Source organism: Acomys russatus, chromosome 24 (assembly GCF_903995435.1).
Source record: "Acomys russatus chromosome 24, mAcoRus1.1, whole genome shotgun sequence".
NCBI classification, from domain to species: Eukaryota; Metazoa; Chordata; class Mammalia; order Rodentia; family Muridae; genus Acomys; species Acomys russatus.
The window spans coordinates 34,963,804-34,987,899 of NC_067160.1; the positions used below are offsets into that span (position 1 = coordinate 34,963,804).

At 43.4% G+C, this 24,096-nt stretch overlaps 1 protein-coding gene across 2 annotated transcripts in view; it reads right to left on the reverse strand.

The window, feature by feature from the left end:
• Positions 1-24,096, reverse strand: part of Lypd6 (LY6/PLAUR domain containing 6) — a 135,015-nt gene that overhangs the window by 13,442 nt on the left and 97,477 nt on the right. For both annotated transcript variants that reach the window (XM_051166814.1, XM_051166813.1), the window contains 2 exons: positions 10,754-10,942; positions 3,416-3,514 (listed from right to left, as the gene is read on the reverse strand). In XM_051166814.1, the coding sequence (XP_051022771.1) occupies positions 3,416-3,514; positions 10,754-10,871 (217 nt within the window). In that variant the 5' untranslated portion in view covers positions 10,872-10,942. The remainder of the gene's footprint in view (positions 1-3,415; positions 3,515-10,753; positions 10,943-24,096) is intronic.

Here is a 24,096-nt window from a genome sequence, read left to right on the forward strand (position 1 = left end):
AAGCAATCGGGTGTGCAGTCTCAAGAGCAAGTGCTCATGCAGGTCTTTCGCCCTCGACGAGTAATTTTCACTCCCTGTGATGACTAAGACCTAGTTAAGCATGTCACAAAATAACCACACAGTGGCACAGAGATGCCACATGAAGCTCTCGTGCCTTCCCACAGTGACTCTCACAGCCTTGCCAAGCCCTATTGGTCGTCTAGAGTTGCTTCAGGTTACTGGTAAGCAGAAAACACAAACGTAGAAGGACTGAGTTTAAAAAGCCTGCATTTTAATGCAGTAACGTGGTTATTATTTTTCTTGATAAAAATCCACATAACCTCGACTTATCAACAGAAGACGCCTACGCTTTCACCTTTTCTTGGGTTCAGGCTTTGAGCTCTCACCCCTCGCCTGAGGCTCAAGGGTACCCCCAGCCCCAGAATCAGGCTTCTATTAATTAGTGTTTGATACAGACAGACTACATCCTACTACCAGGTCAGGTCTCTCTCTATCTGATGGGCACATATGGAAAGACCAGTCAGTGGCTGCACCTCTGCCCTGAGGGCCTTCTGAAAGAGTCACCTTCTTAAATAGTCTAAGCCCACCAGTTGGAGAGTCTCTGCTGCCTTCTCAGTCTCCCCAGCTTAAGGAGCCTCTGTCCCTCAGCCCCCAGCTGCTCTCTTCCTTTCAGCTCCCAAGCACTTAGGGCCCATCTCATCTGGCGCTTAACTTTCACCCGCTGTTCTAACACCTGATCCGGTCAGATCTTATCTCCCAGGGTAAACTGTCTGCTCCTAGAAAGAAGAAACTAGATTCCTATCTTCCACTGCATAATTGTCCCAGGGGCCTGGCCTGGCTGCTTTTTGTCCTGGACTCAAGAGCACAACTGTGTCTGTCCCTATAAAGTTCAGAACAGAAAGATAAAAGAGGGGCGGGAAGGAGGGAGGGATAACTTTTGGACAGGCCTCGTGGAGAGCCCTCTCGGCTACTTTCAGTTATCTGTACCTTGAAAAGGGGGTGTGGGGGGGATTCGGATCTAAAAAGGCAGCATCAAGATAGGGCTTTTTCTCTTCCCGGGAGAGGCATTCCAGCAGAGTGTTTCTGGTCACCTGGGTTTTGTCCTCTGTGACAGGGAGGGATTTGTCTGCCAAAGTCTGCGAATGCCAGCTAACATTCCTTCCTTTTCCCTATAAGCTCTGATGAGGTAGCTGAGAGCTAAGTCAGCCCTAAGCAATCACAGGCTGCTACCGGCTGAACCTGTCCCCCAAATCCCTATGTTGTAACTGATCCATCAGTAGGATGGTACTAAGGGTGGGACCTCTAAGAGGTAGTTAAGTCAGAAAAGGAAAGTCCTTGTGGGCAGGTTCGGGGTACCTATAAAGGCCTGGGTAGGGTGGGTTCGCTCCTTTTCATCCTGCCTTCCATCATGAAGACAAATCACGATCTCCTCTGGAGGTTACAATCAGAAGGCTCCAGGTTGGAAGCATGGCACCAGACGCTCTCCAGACGGTGAACTTTCTGGAGCCTTACTGCTGGACTTTATGATCGTCAGAGACATGGGGAATGAATCTCTGCTGTTTTTAAATTCCCGAGCTTGAGATACCATGTTCTAGCAAACGCCAACAACATCAAAAGCCAGTTGGCCAGACCTGTTCCAGTAAGAGCCAGCCCTAGAGCAGATCTTTCTGGATTTGTCCAGAGTCACTGTTGACAACTGCCAAATTTGACTGCATATTGGAGTCACTCAGGGAGCTTTTTAAAAAATCACTGTCATCAGATCCACCCCATGCCAGTAAAAAAAAGCAAGCTCTGGGAGGGACCCTGGGCACCAGTGCATCCAAGCATTTACTCGCTGGTTGCAATGTGCAGCCTCTTTTGAGAAGAAACAGTTTAGTGGGCCCTTTACCAACTGATCCAAATATTCATCCTGCAGTGCTGACATCAGAACATGAAAACACTGACTCATTTTGGCTGTAAGCAATGCCTGGAGAAGGTAACGGAGACAAGGCATGGGTTACCAAGATGGCTACACAACAGCTACTTTGTGACCAAGCCAGGCTTTACCATCACCATCTTTTTCTTTGCCCTGGAATCTTTCAAGGCCCTCGGCATCACTACCTAAAAGCAAACAAGATGATGACTCTAAAAACGAGCTGTTTCTCTCTGAGGAGGTAAAGAAGCTTCCGTAGTTCGCACAGTTGACCATGCATCAGAACACCGGACATATTTAGAAGTACCGACGCAGGGCCCGAACCTCTCAGGCTGGGTCAGTTTGTGTAGCGCTCTGGTACTTGATGTGGCTGCCTTTGCTCACGTGGGCACACTCTGGAAACGCAAGTTCTCAGGCTCATTTCAGAGTTGATGGGTCTGGTACATAGGTGAGTCAGGGAGTATGGTGGTAGCACACACCTGCTCTGCCATAAGCCACAGCGTAGGCAGTGGGCAGTGGGCAGGCTGTAGTGTGATGGCCACTGGTGCAGGCTGGGCACAGGTTTTCAGCAAGTTTTCTACGTACTTCTGGGAAGCCCCGGGAGAGTCTGGGGCTAAAAGGCATGAGGTTGAGCAAGCTCTTTGTGTATTAGTTAGTGCTGTCCTAACTCTCTCCATTTCCAGTCTACATGACAAACAGAAGAGCATTCTTTGTGCTGGGTATGAGGAGTCTTGCATGATGTTAAAAATTATTGCATTTAATGTGTTCATCATTTTTAAAAATTCTGGATTAAATCAACAGTGAAAAGCACTCATTGCTAAGACAACTGTCAATGGAGTACTCTGAATTTTTCACCGCTCCCACTCAACCAGTCTGCTTTCCTCCAAACTGAAACAGCCAATTAACCATGACCTCACAGACAGACAGAAGCATCATCTCTACTTGTTAGGAGGAGAGATATAAATAGGATGTGTCTGCTTTTTCAAATGAGCCTTTTTGGTCAAAATTTCAAGCCTCAGTTGCAGTCCATCTCGTCCTTGGAAAAGCACTTATCAGTTTAAAAGGCTCAAGGCTGTTATTTATGCGGCGATGACATTTAGAACGCCAGCTCTCACACAGCCTCAAAGTGCAAGTCTGTGGCCAGATAGGCAATAAATGAAATCTCACACGAGCACCGAGTCACCCTCCACATGAAAGGAGTTCCTGTGGACGAAGGCTTCAAAGAGCAGCAGACACTCGGCCCATTCTCTGCTGTTCCACACATGCCCCAGGGTGGGGAAGTCTTGGGGTGCGGAGCTCCATGCTTCATGAGCAATGGAGCAATCTTATGGGTCCCTTTATATCTGAGAGCCTTTGAGGATGAGTAATGTGTGTGCTTAAAAGATCTGCCCATAGACTTAGACCAGAGGAGAGGTAGCGATTGCAAGCGTGTGTGTCCCAAAGTCCTCAGGGCTGCTCACTGCCAGGCAGCTCTGGGGACCCGCTCTCTCTAGGAGTCTTTACCTTGAGGACAGTAGATGTCAGGAGCCCATCGGTTGCATTCATAATTGTCCGCTGCCTGCTCACAGGTGAAGCATTTAAATCCACCAGGATATGGAGTGGCTGCAAAAAACAAGAGAAAAAAAAATTGGTTTTCAGACTGAGCAAAGAGTCCTGTAAAGTTAAATATATTCATTTTAAAGGAAGTTTTCAAGATATCGTGAAGGTGAAATATTTTTTTTGACAGTGAAGTATCTGATGACTCAGCGTTTTACACTAGGAACTTTATTCCTGAGACACGAAGACGTGTACTCACACACAAAGATCTGCATACAAATATCCAGTTGTTTTTATTTGAACAGGCTGCCCACTCCTGATCTGAGGATATGAAATCTAAAATGCTTTTAAATCTGAAACTTTTGAGCACCAAATTCCACACCTGACCTCATGTGACCAGGTATAGTATTAAAAAGACTCCATAAAATTCCTCCAGGGACTATATAAAATTCTTCCTGCATATTTACAAGGCATGTATGAAACTAATAAACGTGGCCTTTAGACTTTGGTCTCAGCCCAAGATATTTCACTGCATACATACAGATAGTCCAAAATGCAAAAGCATTCACTCCTAAAATACTTCTAGTCCCATTTACTTCCGACACAGGATATTCACCCTCTAATGACCCCAAGCTGTAAGCAACTAAAATGTCCATCAATATGTGAGTGGGTAAAGCAAACTGTGGTACATCCACAATACGGAAAACCAGGCACCAGTAAAAATGAACAGATTGTTAGTATCTTCAAAATCTTTGCTAAAGTTCCTTGGAATTAGTGAAAAAAGCCAATCAGAAAGGTTACATAGTACATGGTTGTATTTATGTTATTACTTTATTATTTTTACATCTTTGCATTAATATATGCATGCATGGGTGTATTAGTATGTATGTATGCATGTATGTATGTATGTATATATGTATGTACTGCGTGTGTGTGTGTGTGTGTGTGTGTGTGTGCCCACGTACCACAACATGCATATGAAGACAGATGAAAACCAGCAGGAGTTGGGTCTCTCCTTCCACCGAAGTGGCTTCCTGGGAAATCAGACCTATGTGGTGAGGCTTGGAGGCAGAACTACCTTGCCCAACCATAGACCATATGGGTCCATTTATAAGCCACTTTTGAAATGACAGAATTTGGAATGGACTGCATGCAGGTGATTGGTCACCAGGTGCCACCAATGCTGTGAGGGAACGGTTTGGAGAAGAGGCATGCTTCACACAACTCCAGCAATGCCCTCTTATCTTTCCTCTCCTCTCTCCACGCCTGGGCTGTGCTTCCAGCCTTCTGAAGAGACTGCCCTCCAAGCACCACTTGTTCTCTGTCCTGCTTGTGAGCTCAGGTGAGGATGCCACCTGAGAATCATTCCCTGGGAGTGCTCAGTATATCGAACGTCCTGTCAGCACAAGGCAAAGAGTCAGGCCTGGGAGTCTACTGGCTTCTCGTCCTTTGGCCCAATTGCTTTCAGCTAAGCTAAGCTGCATCCTGCCTGGAATCCTTTGTTGACCTTGAGATTTAGATCTCTGACTCTCATGAACAGATCCTGAGCATTTTTAAAACTCGTGACACTGCCTGGCCTAGTTGTAAGCTGGAGACATGCACACAGGGCCTCTGTAGGAACCAACAGCTCTCCTGTACAGATGGCTGAGCCTGAGGGTCCCACTAGTGGAAAAAAAATCACCTCTGGGTAAAGTGCACGGCACACATGGAACCAATTAAGTACGTTATCAAAAATAAATGGAGGAGGAGGAGGCAGCTTAAGGCCAGATTTATGGTTCAGATAAAACTGTGATTTTTCTCCCCTTTCCTAGAATAACTGCCCATTTGCATACTTGCCCTCAATTTCTTAGCTGGACTGTGATGCTGGTACTGGGACATGGTCAGAAGCTGTGAACCGTCTAAACACTAGACCTTTTCATGGGCCCATCTGAGAGTCCCACATCTCTCCTACTAGTCAGTAACCCAAATTTACAAATAGGTTAAAAATAAGGGTATGGGTCATCTTGTAAAATGACGGAAACAGCCTAGAGACAGCCACTTCAGTACCAGCACTAGGAGGGAACTGCGTCACAGGCAACTGTCCTATCACATCATTTCATAAAGTAGAAGGAAATATTTTTGTGAAGCATATGTAGGTAATTAGCACAGCTTCCCTTTTTAACACCTATAAAGCCGGCCATACTTCAAGTAAGTGATTCTATGTTGGTGAATACAGGCCCGAAGAATTGGGAGGGGGGAAGGGCAGAGTCTGAAATCCCAAAGCCACTCAATGTCTTACGAACATTTTAATAGGTTTATATCATTATGAGAAAAACCATATATCTGTTATGGGAAATTATACTATTTGATGCATTTAGGACAGTCAAACTATTAACTTTAAAATATCTAGCATATAAATAATGTTAAGAGGCAAAAATTTAAATATCTTGTAAAATCTGCAATAGAATAATGAAAATAGAATATTGAAAAAAACAATATAAAAGATTTGACAAAAAAAAAAAAAAAAAGACCCAGCATTTTTCAAACAATGCTCATCGTATACACCAAGGTCTGTGACCGTAAGCTAGCTGTGCCATTTCAGTTCACTGTAGACAAAACCATTTTTGGCTGGCTTGGTAGATTAGCTATTCCTTCAAACTCAGCCATTACACGGATGAATTAAAAACTTTGAATAATGACCACCCAACTGCTCCAAGAACAAACGTATTGAGAACCAAACACTAACAACTTGCTGTGTTCCCGAACTCGGATTATTTAATCAACTTCTCAATGTAAGCTTTTACAAGACTGATGACACATTAAACTAAATACTGTCACTTCTTATATAACTAAGCCCTTACTCGCTCTGACATTAACCCAAGGACACTGGAATTTGAAGAGAGGTATGAGCTACAACACTATGCAGAAAGTAAAGTTTTGCTTCAAACCATTTATACTTAAATGAGCTTATCAGTATATGTCACTGGTGACTGAACAAATGCTCTTGGTCTTGGTCAGTCATTTTTTTAAAATTATTTCTTTTCATTTATTTTCAAAACCTTTATGTGTATGGGTGTTTTGCCTGCATGCACGGCCGCATACACCACTTAAAAGCCAAGGGCACAAGCAGAGGGCATCAGAGCTCCTGGAACTGGAGCTGCAGATGTTTCTGACATGCTATATGGGTGCTGGGAACTGAACCTCGGTCCTATGGGAGAAGAGTCAGTAGTCTGAAGGCACTGAGCCATCTCTCCAGGCCCTTGTTAATCTTAATGTAAAACCTACAGATCCATGTCCACTTGCATTTTCAAGCACTGTGGCTTCATATTTGCTTACAGGAATTTTGGCAGACATCTTTGCCTGGAGATTAGTGACTATCACTATTTCTGACAAATCTTTGCAAGCAGATTGAACTTTAAGGGACTGCGCTGCAAGACCAAATGAACCTGAACAAGATCAACAGATGCACGACTCTCTCCAGTCACTTGTTAATTGATACTGCATCTGATAACGAGTTGGTTTTTCTTTTAAGAGACAAGAAAAGAGATTCCCTAAGATGTGCTATTTTCTTCTTTATTACTTCAAAGCCTTACAGAGCAAGCGGACTTCAGATCCTGGTGGCCCCAGCTGTGAATGAATTGAATTTGGCTCTTGATCACAGAGCTAATAAGCTTAGTCCCCTGCATTTCAGGGCATAAGGGCCTTGGTCCCTCAAGAGAGGATGATTGTAAAGGGGGGAAAAAAAGGAACACAGAGTGCCCAGTTACTTCCTGTAAGACAATCTGCCCATTAACTCCCATGGTCAGCCATAGTTCAAGCTTCCATAATTCATCTGGAAGGCATGGGGAAGATTCAGCCTTTGTCTCTTTGTCCTGGACAAAGATCTTCAGTTACTGGAAATGGGGCGAAAGCAGATGCTTCTCAGTGTACGCAACATGTATGCAACGTGTCTGCTCTCGCCAGATTCACTTCCACTGTTTTTAGAAAACACACAGAAATATAAAAATCTTAGAACTCTAATGTTATCTTTTGCCTCGGTCCACTAAGCAACAAAATATTGCTGGTAATTTTACATGAACATATTTCTGATAGAATACACTTCCTGCTGCCTATTTGGGAGTCTTCTTACTCTATAAGATTTAGCAGCGTGTAGGGTTGTGCATAAACTTCCTTGATTCCCTATGTGGGGCATAAGCCAGTCCCTGAAAGGATATAGCTCTTTAATTTACAAGATTAAGAAGGGCTCAGAACACACATGCAAAAGAAAATTGGATTGTTTTTTTCCAGGAGTGTTTTCTATTCTCCAGAAAGAAACGGAGGCCAAGAACAGGGCACAGTCATTTTATTAAATTCTCTCATGTGATATCTGACATCCAAGAAAATAGCTCCAATTCTCCCAATATTAACTCTTGTTTGGGGAACTGTAATTAGTTTCTGGTGATATAACCAGAGAATGGAAAGAGAAATCAGCACATTAAAAAGAAGAAGAAGAAGAAAAGCATATACAAATCATTGTACAGAATGTTCTGGAGGAAGAATCTGAAATCCATAGTTTGTTTCTTTATTCTACTTGGAAACGTCAAAGATTTGGAAACCAGAGAGCAAGGGAGATTAGTGGGGGGAGGTTGATTTCCTCAGCCCAGTTCCCATCAATGATGCTGGCTGGACCTCAGAACAATGAGTTTGCTTGGCATAGAAAACTTGTGTGTTCTCAAGCTTCTTGTTCCTCCGTGGACAGATTCTGTGCTTTTCTGTATAACAGTAATAGAATCTGGCTCACTCACTGACCCAGAGAAAGCCGCTTGTACCTCCACCTACAAAGTGAGGCAATTGTATAAATAATTCAAAAATCAAACTAATCCCGTGTTCCCCTCATGTATTTTTTATGGCCAATGTTCAACAGAAAACTTGCTTGCTGGTGGAGAGAACACTGTGTCTAAGTGTGAGCGAGGGCTCAAGGGCAGAGAACCATGGCTGCTTAAAAAGCGAAAGTGAAAACAAGTGCACTCAACACACTTCTGAAGTAGTTTGGAGAAATGTGAAATTAACTCTATTCTGACATGGACAGAATAGCAAAGCTTTCTAGTCCCGTAAGAATTCTCACTGCCTATGACCTGCGAGGAGACCTGCTGGTGAGTGACCTGCTTACAATCTAGTTAGAAACGACTTCCTCAACACTCTTCACAGTCCAGAATCATGTCAGAAAATCCCATGGTTCTTATTGAGTTAACGTAGGTCACATGAGTGGAGCTTGCCTCTTACCTTATTTTATTTTATTTGGGGCAAGGTATTTCCATGTAGCCCTTGTTGGCCTGGAACTCACTATGTAGCTCATATGGCTCAAACTCTCCTGCCTCAGCCCCTTGAGTGTTGGCATTACTGTTGTGTGCCACCCCACCTAGCTTCCCTCAACTCCTGAAGAGCAGAAGTGATTTCCCCTGTCTCCTGTCAAAGTTCATCCTTCAAAGACAACACCGCTATCAACTTTCCAAATGGAAGGCCACTCACCCCAGGCACTAATTGGCTACCTTGCTGAAAAAGAAGTGTATTTTGTCCTGGTTTACATAAAAGCATTCACTTCCATTTTCAACTCCTGTACAAAGCCTTAGAAGTGGCCCTAGATGGATGAGTTTGTGATCTGAGTCTCTCACTAAAGCTGGCAGAGAACATCAAAGAAGCCAGTGCCCTGGCATCTTCTCCTGAAGGACTGAAGAACTGGGCTTTGCCTTACCAAGTCTGCCTGTTTGGGGCAAAGAACAAAATGTGATCTAGAGAGCAGAAAAACTATCAGTATCTTCTCACATCAACTATTAAAACAAAACCAAAACTCCCACAGAACTAAGCAGCCAGATAAATTCCCCATGCAAATAATTGCTGGGCAAACTTTGCCAGTGAGGGCACAGGTACAGTGGGCAAACTCCGCCAGTGAGGGCACAGGTACAGTGGGCAAACTCCGCCAGTGAGGGCACAGGTACAGTGGGCAAACTCAGCCAGTGAGGGCATAGGTGCAAGAATCCACAACGGCTGACAAAACCATGGCAGCAAAAGAACCCCTCCTCTGTCAACTGGGTTGAGGTCTGCTGCTCCACACGTATTATTTCTGCTCTATAAAACCATGCTATAGTGTATGTATAATTTCAACGGGTTAGAAATAAACTCACAAATGTCCCATTACGGGAGAACTTACCACAGCTCACACTCAGGGCTAAGTTTCTCATTCATTCTGTCACAAAGTCAGGAGATTTACTTCACGTCAGGGTTAAGTTTAAGCCAGGGAACAGCTGACCCAGTTGCAGAGAGCCACAGTCAGGCCCACATGCCATCTCCCAAGCTACAAGAAGTAAATACTCTAGTCCCGTGGGACTGAGGAAATCCAAGTAGCTGCCCCCCTCTTTGCACACTGTATGATCTTCCAAAGAAAGAGCCATGTCTTAATTGCCCATGTACTTTTTATGCCTCCCACCGTGCTTATCATACAACAGACATTTGAAAAGAACAATATGCTTTGGGCCAACAGCTAAAGTCCAGGATACACATAATATTCTCAGCCCTCACCACCACAATGGCAAGACTGAAGAGGGGTGGAACAAAAAATAAAAAATAAAAATAAATAAATAAAAGGAAGAGAAGATTGGTACAGCAATGGGGACCAAAGAAGGGAGTCACATGGCTGCTTCCCAAAGTGTAGTCTCAGGGAACCTGTAGCAGAGGAACCCCAAATCCTTGCTGAAGCAAGAGTAAGACCCCTGACATATGCAGATTAGAAACCGGAGGGCAGAGATCTACCTCTGGAACCTGCGCTCTTGTGGACTCCCTGGAGAACTCTTAGCCATGGGAAATCCCAGAAGCCCAGGGAGTAGGGGGAGTTGTGGAAGGCAGTGGTGTTTTCACTGATGCGGAAGATGTCAGGGAGAAAGACCAGTTATATTATCCAGGCTATAAAGGTCTAATCCCTTTACAAACAACTCATCTCCTGGAATGGGCCAGCCCCCCCCCCCCCTTGGATAGCTGGCTGAGAAGAACACAACAAAAGGGAAGGGTAGGTAAAGTCAGCCGGATGTGCAGGGGAGCAGAGAAAGCAAGCCTCATCCTTTACCAGTAAGATGCAAAACAAACATCCTCTGGGAAAGTGGGGGTAAATCACAAGGCCACTTTTATTAACTTCTGCACCTCCAACTAAATCACCTGATGCCCCCCGACCCCACCCAAGCCCCCCAATGCCTTTAAGGTTGCTCTTCCTGGCCAAGCTTCTTTTCCCGTCCAATCAGAAATGAAGGAACACTTCCCCCTGCCCCAGACAAGAGAACAAACAGAAAATCGTCTTACTTGAAGGGTGGAGGTAGATTATGTCTTTCACCGTGAAGTCCCGGGACTGAGCGGCTTTCAGACAGTCAGCCACCAGGCTCAGCAGCAGGAGCCAGGCCAGGGCAGGGCTAGGTTCCATGGCAGACTGGAGTGTCACTCATACAGAGGGCCTCGGAGTGGGCACTTGAGATGATGGTAGAGGGTTGGCACCTGAAACGGGAACACAGACCCATCTCAGTATCCAACAGGAGACAGTGAGGGCAGCCTGGTTGATCTCCGGTAGGTGAGTTGAGCTGGGGAGGGGCAGCACGCTGGGTTCAGCAAAACAGGTGCCAAGGAGGAGAATCTTACAAATGGTAATTTTAGAGCACTCAGAACATTCCATCCTGAATCTATTTGTAATCAGGCTGCTCCTCCTGGTAACAGTCCTTCCTAATATCCAGCAGAGATGGTATCAAGAGAGATTGAATTTTAATGAAACCCAGCTATTTTTTGCCAGGAGGCCAGGGAGCATGTGCCAGACAGTAACAATAAATAAGTCTCAGGCACAGAGCGCAGAAGCTCTTCCTCGACTACGGTGTGAGGCAGAGCCCAGACAGCATCCTCACAGAGGGCTAGCCACCACATCAAATCTTAGGAGGTAGACTCAGATTTGGGAAAAAAAAATACTGGCAAGTGGACCTCTTCCGAACTCAAAACCATCTCAATAGCACAGACTCTCCGTAACGTAGCCCGCATTTATTGGTGAGGACTGTGGAAGGCATTTGCAAAAACCAGTTTATTCTATTAGCCCTTTGCAGTGACCAGGTCAAGCACACAAGGTCAGGGCTGCCTTCTACTCAGAGTGAAGCTTTCAAACACCAGCCGATGCTGATGTTGTGCTCCGCCTACCCGTGGGTGACTATGAGCTTGAACTGTTGCTTAGCACTAAAACAGCCATCTACTGTCCTCTGCTCTAATCCTCGTTCACTCAAACCTGAGAACAGTAAAGCCCTGGGTAGCCCGTCCTTCACTCAGAAGGCTGAGGATATTCCTTCATAAATGACCCCTTCGCCGTCTCCTTAGTTGTCTGGAATGCCTGGGTGCCACATGGTGCTTTTCCAAACTCCATAGTCTTTCTTGCTCATTAATGGGAGTCAAGGTTAGGTATTTAGTTATTTCAACCTAATTAAAAACCCGCAATTTGGACATTCTATTTATAGATTTAACATAAATAGTCAACAAGATTTTTAAATAGTTTAAAAGTTCTCCTGTGGGGGGGGGGGGAAGCCCTAAATAATGACCAAAATATTACGAAGCAGTAATTCAATAGAGAAAAAGCAACATGGCCTATTCAGATATTAGAATGTACTATAAAGTGATATTAATCTAAACTGAAAGGCCTAAAGTACACCAACAGCCCAGACTCTTCATAGGATATAAGCAGGTTTTCAAAATGACAGGACAGGACTGTCTCAGTGGACAGCACTACACCACAGTGACTGAAGTGTGGGCAACGTCAACTGAAGTCCATATACTACAATTATTTACAAATGTTTTATGTTCATTTTGTTTGCATGCTTGTTTGTTGAGACAGAGTTTCTCTGTGTAGCCTTGGCTGTCCTGGGCTTCACTCTGGCCTCAAACTCAGAGATCCACCTGCCTCTGCCTACTGAGTGCGACACAGTGTTTAGGATAAAGTTCCCCCAAACAATGGATGATTGCAACCTTGCCAAGTCCAGGCTCACCAGCTGCTCACACTTTGCTTTCTGGAGGGAACTTGCATCCAGGATGAAAATAAGCTGCCATGTCATGTAATACATGCAACAGGCAGACACTGCATGGGGCGCTTGGCTGAACAATGTAATGAAAAATAAAACATCAGTGGCCTGCCGTGACTTGACATAATGGTGTGGCTTCATGCTGGTGGAGGTGGTAATGTTCTTTTTAGCCAATCAGGTGACGTCGGAAGGTGAGGCTGCACCTGAGAGACAGGTGGGCACAGTGCATTCTGGAGACTCCTGCACCACAGCCCACACCTCGGCCTCTTTCCTTGACAGTCAGAGATGACCATGGCAGGAATATTGTGCTTGGAATATTCCTCATAAACAAAGGCAGAGGGCCGGGCAGAAAACATGACATATAATCAACAGGGGCTATGCAGCAGACAGCACAGGTCAGCCATATTGGCTTTCTTTCAGTTCCAGTTGTTGGAAGTTCTGGGTTAAGGTATCAGCAGCTTTGATGCTTCCTGTGGCTTCCTGTGGCCTTTCTCCTTGGCTACAGATGGCCTCCCTCCCACTGTCCCCTTGTGTCCATCTTACTCCTGTTTCTTGTTCCTGGCTTTTAGGAGGATCCAGTCCTTTTGAATCATGGCTCCATGCTTATGACTTTACCTCAATCCTAGTCACCTCCATTAAGGGCCTGTCTCTAAACAGAGCCACACCCAGAGGCTTAAACTTAAAATTTGGGGGAACCACACTTCAACCCATAGTACACAGGCTCTTTCATATGACATTTCCTGCCTTGTGATACGCTATGGAGCTACTGTTTAAATTATAAATGGTGACATAGGGTGCCACAGAGAGACATAAATGCATTCCTGCATTGTAGCGCCATGAGATCTTCTGGTCAGAGACTTCCTGTGGCTGCCATCACTTCCTCTGGCTCAGAGCCTTGCCACAGAGGTTTGGCTGCCACTGTGGTAAGATGAGGCATTTGCCTCAGACCATTCTGATACCCCAGGGATGGCCTCCTGCCCTCTGACTGTTCCTTTTGCTGGTCTGTCCTCTGCTTTGCTATATAAGAGATACATGATAAAAACAACAGCAACAAAACCATATCTGCCAAAAAGGAAACTAAACCCCTGGTCTCACTACAGAATAAAACTTAACTTGAAGTCACAGGAGCTATGAGCTCCTGTGTAACCCCAGATATGATCTCATAGGTGTGGGGAGTACCTTAAGATATTATTTAAATTTTTACGACATCAAGAAATTGATCTTCATAGCCAAACAGACGGAAAAAAAATTCCCAACTCAGTGTGAAATACAAAGTCAAATGGATGTCAGGTAAGGATGCAAGGCTTGTGATGTCATGTGTCACTTTAATTCCTAACTTGTTCTTCCGCTGCATGTGTATGCAACAGCGTCTGCTCTCTGCCTTGTCTTCGATGACTCTCCTTCCTGCACTGAGTCAGTCAGTTATCATCTGGTTGGTGTCTGCAGCTGCTTCAGAATAGAACTCCATACCTGGTACCTCTCTTGGGATGGGACAAACAACCCTGGTTTGAAACTATGTTTTAGATATTCATTTCAAAACTAGTAAGTTATAAACAGTTCAGTTATAGGATTGGAGGTGAGCTGGCCCTACAGCTTCTCTTTGTGGTTGCTGCCTCCTACCCAATACCCTAAACAACTCCTTGTAATCTCTCTAACCTCCTATGCATGGAAAAAATGAGCTCTGAAAACACAAAACAACAAAGTGGTAACTGTGGGTCGGCTGACTGGTATATGCTCTACCCAGATACCTACATAATACCTAGAAATCTGGGAGGGTAAAAAGGAGCTTGGATGCCATTAACTTAAGGCTCCTGAGGTGGGGAGGTAGCTGTATTCTCCAGGTGAGTTCATATCGTCTCTTAAGTCCCTTCAAGACAGAGGTAGGAGAGTTGGGAGGAGGACAGAAGACAGAAGACCCAAAGAGTTGATGTGATGTGAGGAGAAGAAAGTTCTAGAGGCTGAAAAGGACACAGAATCCTGTACCATTTCCCAGAGCCCTCAGAAGGAAGCAGTCATCCCCAAACCTACCTCCCCCAATGACTGGTGCTAGACTGCTGACCTCCAGAGCAGAAAAGTTTTTTTAAAAAAACCTCTTATTTTAAGCCACTAAATGTGTAGCAACTATAGCAGCTATAGGAAGTTAAGACTTTCAAAATCATTTTACACCACAGTGTACCCCACAGAAATATGCAGAAAACAAGCATAAAGCTACAATTGTGACTGTCAAAACATTTTAAATTTGCTTTCTAGATTTTAAATGATTATCAGAGAAGTATTATGTTGAACCATATAAGATTGTTATTTTCTGAATTAAAAACATGGTCACAGAGTAACAGCTTTATGTGGCTCCATCAGCAGCTGCTAGTGATGGGACAGACTGTGAAAGAAACTCTTAGGCAGCCACATGGCCCCTGGAGCAGGACGTCCAACATTATGTGAAAAAACCTTATGCACTGTTTGTCTTTGTCCTCACTTATCCACTCTGCCTGCACACGCTTCCTTGAGTACCAGCATCGTCTACAGGCGTCAAGCCTTTGCTTGGCCCCGGTGCTCCCACACCTGCTGAGTCCGGCTCTTCACCAAGCCCTGGAAAGTTACGAGAGGAGCACACTGTAAACTCTCCATGTCTAATACCATCAGTTATGCGTTCCATGTTTAGTGATTTGTGTGTGTGTGTGTGTTTGTGTGTGTACATACATGTATGTGCATGTTTATGTGGGTGTGTGTACACAAGTAAGCCAGAGTAGTCTCTTGGGTGTCATTTATGAAGATCAGTCCACCTTGGTTGTTGTTGTTGTTTTGTTTTGTTTTTTTGATACAGGGTCTCTCTCTCACTGGCCTGGAACTCGCTAACTAGGCTAAGGTGTCTGATGGATGAGCCAAGTAACTCACCTATCTCTGACTCTCTAGTGCTGGGATTACAGATTGAACTCAGGCCCGCGAACATGTATGGCAAACACTTTACTGAGTAAGCTATCGGCCCAGCCCTTTGTGTGTTTAGTATAAACAGAAACACACACACACACACACACACACACACACACACACACACACAGTACATTGCTTTCCTTGTGGTGCAGATGAGGAAGCTAAGCTCAAAGGACAACTTGCTCAAGATTATACAACGGCCTTGTGTGAGATTTGAAGCTTTGTCCTTCCTCCCGCAGAATGGAGATAACAAGGCAGAAAGATCTCACACTGGCTTTGCTCATAGGCGGGATGGCAAGCAAAGCTATCTGATTGATTTGTTGTGGTTTCAAATGAAATGTGGATTCGTTTACAACCCGAATTCTTCAATGTGCAACTCAAGGTCAATGTCAGTGCTTCCCATGTGGTAAGTACTGAAAGTGCCATGTCTTACCCATGGTTTTCTTTCTAGTCATTGACCTAAAAGTCTCTTAGTGCCAGTTACGGCAAATATTACACATCGATGACATCTAAATGCAATGCCACTGCAGCTTCTTTAGCACACCCTCCCAGCCCAAGTCTCCAGTTTGCAGGCTGTCTTGAAAATGTGAAAATAACATTAAGAGTCAGTTGCTGGGGCTGGGAGATGGCTCAGAGGTTAAGAGCACTGGCTGCCCTTTCAGAGATCTGGAGTTCAATTCCCAGCAACCACATGGTGGCCTACAACCATCTGTAATAAAATCTGATTCCCTCTTCTGGTGTGCCACTGCTCCCACAAAAGCAAGCACTCATATACATAAAGTAAGGAAATAAATCTTAAAAAAGAAGAAAGAGTCACTTGCCTAGGTTTGGTAACTAGTCTTGAGCTTAGGTACTTAGCCATGCTATGCCCCCATTTCCTCACTTGCAAAAGGAGCATACTTCCCTCCTCAAAAGTTTATAAATATTACAAATGTTATACAGTAAATGCAATGTGGAATTTCCTAAGGTTTTTCCTGTTATATGTTTTATTCAGAATCAGTCGTTGTGTTTTGTAAATGAAAGTAAGTATAGTGAGACTTACTTTGTTCACCATTCAATTAACATTCCTAAGTCAGAAAACAAGCAAACATTAATACACCTCAGAATGTCCAAGTAAGACAGATAATGGTCCATATGTTTCTCCATCGTCAACATCTGCCCCTTGGTTACCAAGGCTGGGACAAAGCCAGTAGGGAAAAAGGAGGAAGATGTGGCTGAGGCTCATGCAGATCTTGTGACTTCCTGTCAGCCCTCACCAGTGAAGCAGTCTATGTTGCCTATTATATTTACACATTGCTTTACCTAGACTTCACTTATACAGAAGATGTTGATGAAGACTTCACTTATACAGAAGAGATGGATGAGAACTTCACTTATATAGAAGATGTTGATGAAGACTTCACTTATACAGATGTGAAGAAGACTTCATTTATACAGAAGATGTTATGAAGACTTCACTTATACAGAAAATGTTGATTAAAGACTTGACTTATACAGAAGAGATGGCTGAAGACAATGAGCACACCTTTCATTCTCCTTCCTCCACACTTATCCTGGCTATGAATTCATACTCCTCATGGTGGATTATCATAGATGAAGTTAAAGCAACTATTCCACTCCCACATCAGATCTGTTAATCACTTTTCCATTGCTGTAACAACATACACAAGACTACTAATTTACAAAGCAGAAAGGTCCATTTGGGTTTGTGATTTTAGAGATACCAGTACATGGTCAGCTGACTCTGTTGTTTGAGGACCTATATGGTGTGGAGAGTGAGAAGTAGAGCTCCTTACTCCTGTGAAGCCAGGAAAAGTGGTGGAGGAGGGTTGCACATATTCATCAAAGACATAGGGACTTAACTTCCTCCCACTAGACCCCAATTCCTAAGTTTCTACTACCTCAGTAGTGCCACAGGCTGTCAATCAAGCCTTCAGTACATGATCTTTGGGATATACATGCCCCAAATATAACAAGAACCATCACTTTACACAGGGGAGGGCAAGCTGGATTCCTTTGACCCAATTTGTTCACAAAAAGCTCTCAGATTTATAGCGTTCCAATCCTTTCTTAGCCATGACTTTTTAGGTGTCAAATGAAAAACGACTGAATTCTTAAGTAGTTGAGCCTTAATTCTCCCAACAGTTTGTGACATTGATCCTTCTTAGGAAAATGAGGCCTTTCCTAGGCTTAGGAATGATTAGGAAAAAAGGTTAAAGGGAGAGACACCAAAGCTATGGAAAGTTCTGGAAGCTTAATATTACTTTGTACACTCAAAAAATTAAGTGGGCATGTATTGTCACAACTTGAAACTGTTCTTAAAAGTCTAACAATGAAATTTTCACTTTTATGTACAATTATTCTTTAAGATTTTTACTGAGATAAAATTAATACTACATAAAGCTTTCTGCTTTATAATTCATGAAAACTCATCATTAGCTAGCTTAGGGCATATCTTTCATTCATTTAAAAATTCTATACTCATTAGCAGTCACTCCCAGTTCCTTCCTCCCCCATATTCTGACAACCACTAATCTAATTCACATCTCTATGGATTTCATGTGAGCGGAATGATACAGTATATGGCCTTTTGTGTCCTATTCCCTCGGGATGTCATAATGCTTTCAAGGTTTATCTACATTATTGTATTGATAATATTCCTTTTGATGGCTGGATGTTTTGTTGTATGAATAGTGATATGTTTATTCATCAGATGATGTCTATTTGAGTGATTTCCACTCTTGGGTATTATGAATAATGTTATTATTAACATCCACATACATTTCTGGGGGCCTAACATGCATTTAATGTTTATTAAGTATTTGTCTAGGCCTTGGTCTCATGAGTGCTAAGGGTTTAAACTTGAGGTGAACTGCCAGTATCCCATTGCAGTTCTGCGATCTCACATTTCCAATAGAAGATGCTGGAGTTTTCTCCACATTCTCATCAGTACTTGATCTTCTTTTCTTTTTTTAAAACAAACAACTATGGTCTGCATAGTACACATTTAATGTGTCTCACTGAATTTTATTATCTACAATAATTTCTTTGCATTTTCAAAGTAGCAATGGGTTAAATATGTTTTCATGTATTTGTCTGCCATTTGTACATTTTTTTTTGGAGTATATCCATTCAAATTATTTACCCATTTTCCAGCTGGACTATTGACTCTGTATTGTTAAGCTGTGAGAGTTTTTATATCTAAATTCTATATATTTCCAGGTGCAACATCTGATTATCACCTTTCTCGGTTTTCACATTCTCTGTATCTTTGTCTACTTCCTTAAAAACAAGACAAAACAAAACCCCAGAGTCTTACTATGTAATGTTGGCTTGTCTGGAACCCCCTAAGTAGACCTGGATGGCCTCTCACAGAGATCCACCAGGGCAACAGGCAGGAGCTGCCACACCTAGCACTTTTTACTTTCTTGAGAAAATATTTTAATATGCAGCAGATGTAATTTATGATGAAATTGATACATTGTTTTTTTATATTGACTTCGTTCTCTTGTAAAAGTCAAGTGCAGTTTGGCTCTAGAAAGACCTACATACAATGTGCAGTAAAAGAATTTGTCTACTTTGTAGTGATCATGGCTATATTTTCCACTTTCCTTTTCATGAGGAAAACAGGATGGGCTGGACCAGTTATTAATAGACCTAATGCTGACATCTCTACATCAATCATAAAGACCAAACATCCTATTACTGTTTTCTAGGAATGGAGAAATGAAAGACATTTGACAAGCATTCACCATCCGTCTAACAGTGACTGAAATACAGGCTGTGCTGAGGGGGCTGCAGATTCTCAGGGCCAGCTGGAGCTTTAATCCTCTCATGGTGCAAATGTTCAGCTATTAACATGAAGGGTCTTTTCTAGGACTCTGGTGATTTTCTGAGTTTGCTGTGCCTTTGGACTGTTCTAGACATTTAGAAAAGACATCGTGTCTCCATTTTATGATGTTGCCATTTGAATATGCACTGTGGGCCCCATCCCTGAATGCAGCACTTTATGAAGAAGTCCACACTCATTTTCACAGCTCTGTGACCTTTCATTTGTTATTTATGAGCTTTTGCAAATCTAATATCATTCTGACAGATTTAATTTGTGCTCTAAATTACCTTTGCATGAGTTACTCAACTGCTGGTTTTATTCCAACAGATTACTTTGCTACATTCTGGAATAGGAGGAAAAACAAGTACTTTGAGATCTATGGACTTTCTCTACTTGAAAGACAATTGAGAAAATGTGCATTTGGCATGAATGGCACCAGACAATATAAAGGGGAATTTCTATATTGGTCCCAGATGTAAAAGAATAGTGCCCTAACTCAGGTCAGGTTTCACAAATCTATCCTCCCCTAATCTCTATTTTATACAAAGTCCATAGCCATTCTCCTCCCTCTCTTTAAACCAGACACCAGAAGAAAATCAGGTCCTTTTGTAAGTTGCACTGACTCAATCCCCAAGTACTACAGGACAAGAGCTCAGGGCGAAGTCAGAACATGGGCAGCTGCGAAGTACAGAACGAAAGCTCCTGAAACGCATTTGGAAACTATTTCATTTAAACTTGAAATGCCTAATAGGAATACAAAATGGAGTTCTGAGGCCTGAAAGATCATGAAGGGTCTTGATTAATTTTTACTATGTACAGAAGGTCTGATGACTGTGTAATTACCCAGAGGAATTAATTAGACTGCTATGTGTATAAAAGCATGTACTTACAAAACTGAGTCACTTAAATATAATATTCAGACCAAAGGTAACAGCTTCCTTCCTTGTGTTTGGGAACTAAACAGGCTATGTGATGACTCTAAAAGGTACTCAAAATGTCTTTGATGCATCTCTACTGGGAGATAGATCCTATATCATCTGCCCTTAAGTCTTAGCCAACTTTTACCAGTTGACCTGAGTGTGTAGAAATGACATTACTTAAAAGGTAGGTCATAGAAGAAGATGCCATTTATACATTGTGTGCTGCAGAGGTCATCTTGGAACCATACAGTGTCTGTCATCAGCCTTAGTGATAAGGATGGCATGACGTAAAGAAAGCAGAGTAGCCAATCAGCTGCTGAAACTCATAGAAAGAGACGCTCCCAGTCAGCCCGTGGGTTCCAGCCACCACTCTTCCCCCTCACCCAGCTCTAGGACCACCTGAGTCCACCTGCACAGAGACTCCTAGAACAGGCTTATACCTTTCTAATTTCTGACCTACTGACCATGAGCAGCAATGATTGTGGTTCATGTGTTGTGGTGATGTGTTAAAGTGGAAACAGATCAAAATAGAGAACCAGGTATTTAAGTTCTAGATAACTTTCCCATTGCTATAAAGTTCAGCTATCCAGAGGCAGCAGGCTATAACCACAGCTGAGACTGGGCAGTAACATGAAGAACTGTCCTGTGCCCCTGATTGGTGGGGCCCAGATACAACCAGTCTGTTCACCTTGCCTTCAGGAATCTCAATCCTCTACTCTGCTTTGAGCCCTCTTGTGCCTTTGTTCTTATTCTGGCTCTTCTACTGTGTGGCTCCTGCAACAGCAATTCTTGGGGAGCATCTCCCCAACTGCTCCAAAGCCTTAACCAAAGCAGGAAGGTACATCCCTGGATCCCCAACTTGTAACTCAGCATTCCAACCAGAGGACCTTAATTTCCGAAACAAGAGCACAGTATGAAAACCATCAAAATCAGCATGGAGAGAAATTGGTTTCTGAAAGGAGCCCATGGTACTGACGATGGCCTGAAGAAAAACGTCTGGAGACTGGGACAGCCAATTCCTCCATGTGTCCATGCTGCTGTACAATAGAGCATTTGAATAACGCTTCAGTCTGGCATGAACATTTCTGCAAATGCCAGGAAAGCAGAAATAGTGTCTTCCCATGTGATCTTCTCCGCATGAAAAATAGCTAAAGCAATGATGACAGTCTGAGGGGCCCCCTCCGCAGCCAGTTCTCTGTGAAACCTTTCTTCTTACTGGAATGGGTCCACACTACTCACCATCGCAGGCTGCTGTCACTAGGGAGCAACTGTTGCTGGGATCAGCACTGGACCTGTGAGCCAATCAGACAAAGCAGTGTTCCTGGATAGCTCTCTTAGAAAAGAGAAGGGCCCTGAGACTACCAAATAAAGCCCAGGAATGCAGGAATGCCACACTCCACTTGGAAGAGGACAGTGAAGCTAGCTGGCTAAGAGAGACAAGGAGAAAATGGGGAGAGCTCCAGTGTCAGAGTTTGACTTTGGGACAACTCTTAACCCTTCCCTCCTGGTGTAGTATGCTCACTTCCCATCCAACAGATGCCCCTGTTGTTCAGGTAATCTGAGTTGCATTTCCTGTCCCTTGCCACCAAGAGCTTCATTTAATTCAAGAGTCTTTCTAAAGGGTCCATCTACTGACTTACATTTTCCTAAGTAACGAATGTTTGTTTCTTTGTTTCATGTAGTGCAGCTTTAAGCTTACTCAGCTAAAAGTTAGAACAGAGAGGGGTCTTTTAAAATACCCATTATGGAGAACTAGCCAGAGATGGCTTCTTGTGGATTTTATAGCCAGTGATGTTTCATTTCCAATTTATGGGGAAAAAAATGCTCACATTCCTGATCTGAACTGAAGATTCATTTGCACAAAAGTCAATGCTTTTTTTAAAAAATGTGCATTTCCTTTTCTGAACACATTGGCAAGGCTAGAGTTATAGGAAAAAGCTGCCTTCTGCTTTGTCCCAAACTCATTTAATAGTCAATTGCATTAAAAAAAAAAAAAAAAAAAGCATCCATTCCTGAAAGATAAATGGGGCCTGGGAAGTGTGCCTGGCAATGTATTCTCGCATTAAAAGACACTGAATTAGTTCTGGGAGCTGGTTCACTTGTTCGGTGTTCCTACCACCTTGAAGACTGTTGAGAACTGAGTGTAAGGCATTTTGAAGTATAAACAATAGGCTAGGACTGAATCAAAGAGTTCCTCATACAGGAATGGGGCACTGGCTAAACTGCAGCCTGTCGTTGTTTCCTAAGGCACTTGGAAATAGGTGAAGGTTGGGAAAAATTTTGTTTGAGTGCCTTTCTTGGCCTTTTCTATATTAAATATGTCATAGCTTCATTTTAATTTTTTATGGAGTTTTTAATCTAGAGAGCTTTGAAATACACTGATGTGTCAGATAATGCTCAGAATCAATACGAAGTTATCAGTGGGTTAAATCAGAACATGATATACTCTTACATTCAAAATAACCTAGTTACAAACCCAACACTTTATATTTCATTTTATTTTAGGCGAGAGGGTGTTTTTGCCTGCATGCATGCCTGTGTACCACTTGTGGTCCTTGTACCCACAGAGGTGAGAAGACGGCTTCAGATTTGCTGGAATCGGAATTACAGCCACTTGTAAGCCACCATGTAGGCACTGGAAATTGAACCCCAGTCCTCTCAAAGAACAGCACATGATCTCGATTTGAGTCATCGCTCCGGCCTTCCAAAGCAAGCATTATGATGAGACATACGCTGCCATCTCCTGATCACAGAGAAGCCATCCTGGCACTCCATCAAGGGAATCTTGCTTCACCAACATGAAGAGTGTGCTATTAGTCACGGATGAAGAGCAGCTCAGAGCCTTTACTGACCCCAAGGAGATAGTTACACAATCAAACCAATTTTTACTGTCAGGGAGCATTTGCACGGCATTTGAGGCCACCTGTTTATTTCTTGCTTTAGAAGGCTGGTAAGACTTGGCTCAAGGATCGAGGCGTGTTGATTCTTTCTGATCACTTCTCCCAGCACTTTCTGAACTGCCACTCACCAGGGCTGACTGTCCAAAGTTCAAGCTGATAACGCAACCCCAATTTGGGGAAACATTTACCCTCTTTGGGACACATTCCTTCTGTCATTTATGTTAATTAAAACTCACCTTCCAGTGAGAATGAAACTGTCTTTGGGGTTAACTACAGTGCGGTGTGTTCATCCTCATAAGCCCCAGGAAACCTTGGCAGGTGACCTAGATCTCTTTCCCCTCCCCAAAGGCCTTAAATACCACGTCTTTCTCTTCACACAAAATCTCTTCCTTTCATCAAAAACCAAGCCCTTACAGCTGTCACGGTAAAGCGAGAAACACGAAGAACACACTCTAACTCTACACATTATGACCTTGGAAACTTGGTTCTTGGCCAGGACAGAAAAGCAGCCCATACTCCCACCTCGCATGGAGCAAGGGTTTTGTACATGGTTCCAGAATCCTGACCAAACTCTTGTTAAAAGTGCTATTTCCTTGTCTCGGACATAGTTCGAGAATGACTTGAAGTTGCAAGTTGAATGTGAATGAGGAGACCTTCTGGAATATCTTAGAGGGTGAGAGAACCAGCCTCTCATGTCTTCTCTTGGGAAAAAAGGAAAAAAAGTTACAACTACAACATTATAGTTTGGATAGGAAATGCCCCCAAAGGTACATGTTGAAAGACTTGGTTGACAACCGATGGAACTTAAGAAAGTGACTATAACCTTCCTGAAAGCTCTGGTCCAATTCATGGATTTTGTGTAGGTGGGGCTCAGTTGAAGGAAACAGGTCACTGGGGGCATTCTGTGAAGACAGACTGCATTCCCCCCCCACTCATACCTGCCTCTCTATGCTTCCCCAAGGATGCTCTGCCTTACCACCAGCCTAGACACAATGAGCCAGTGACGATGAATGATTCCTGTCAT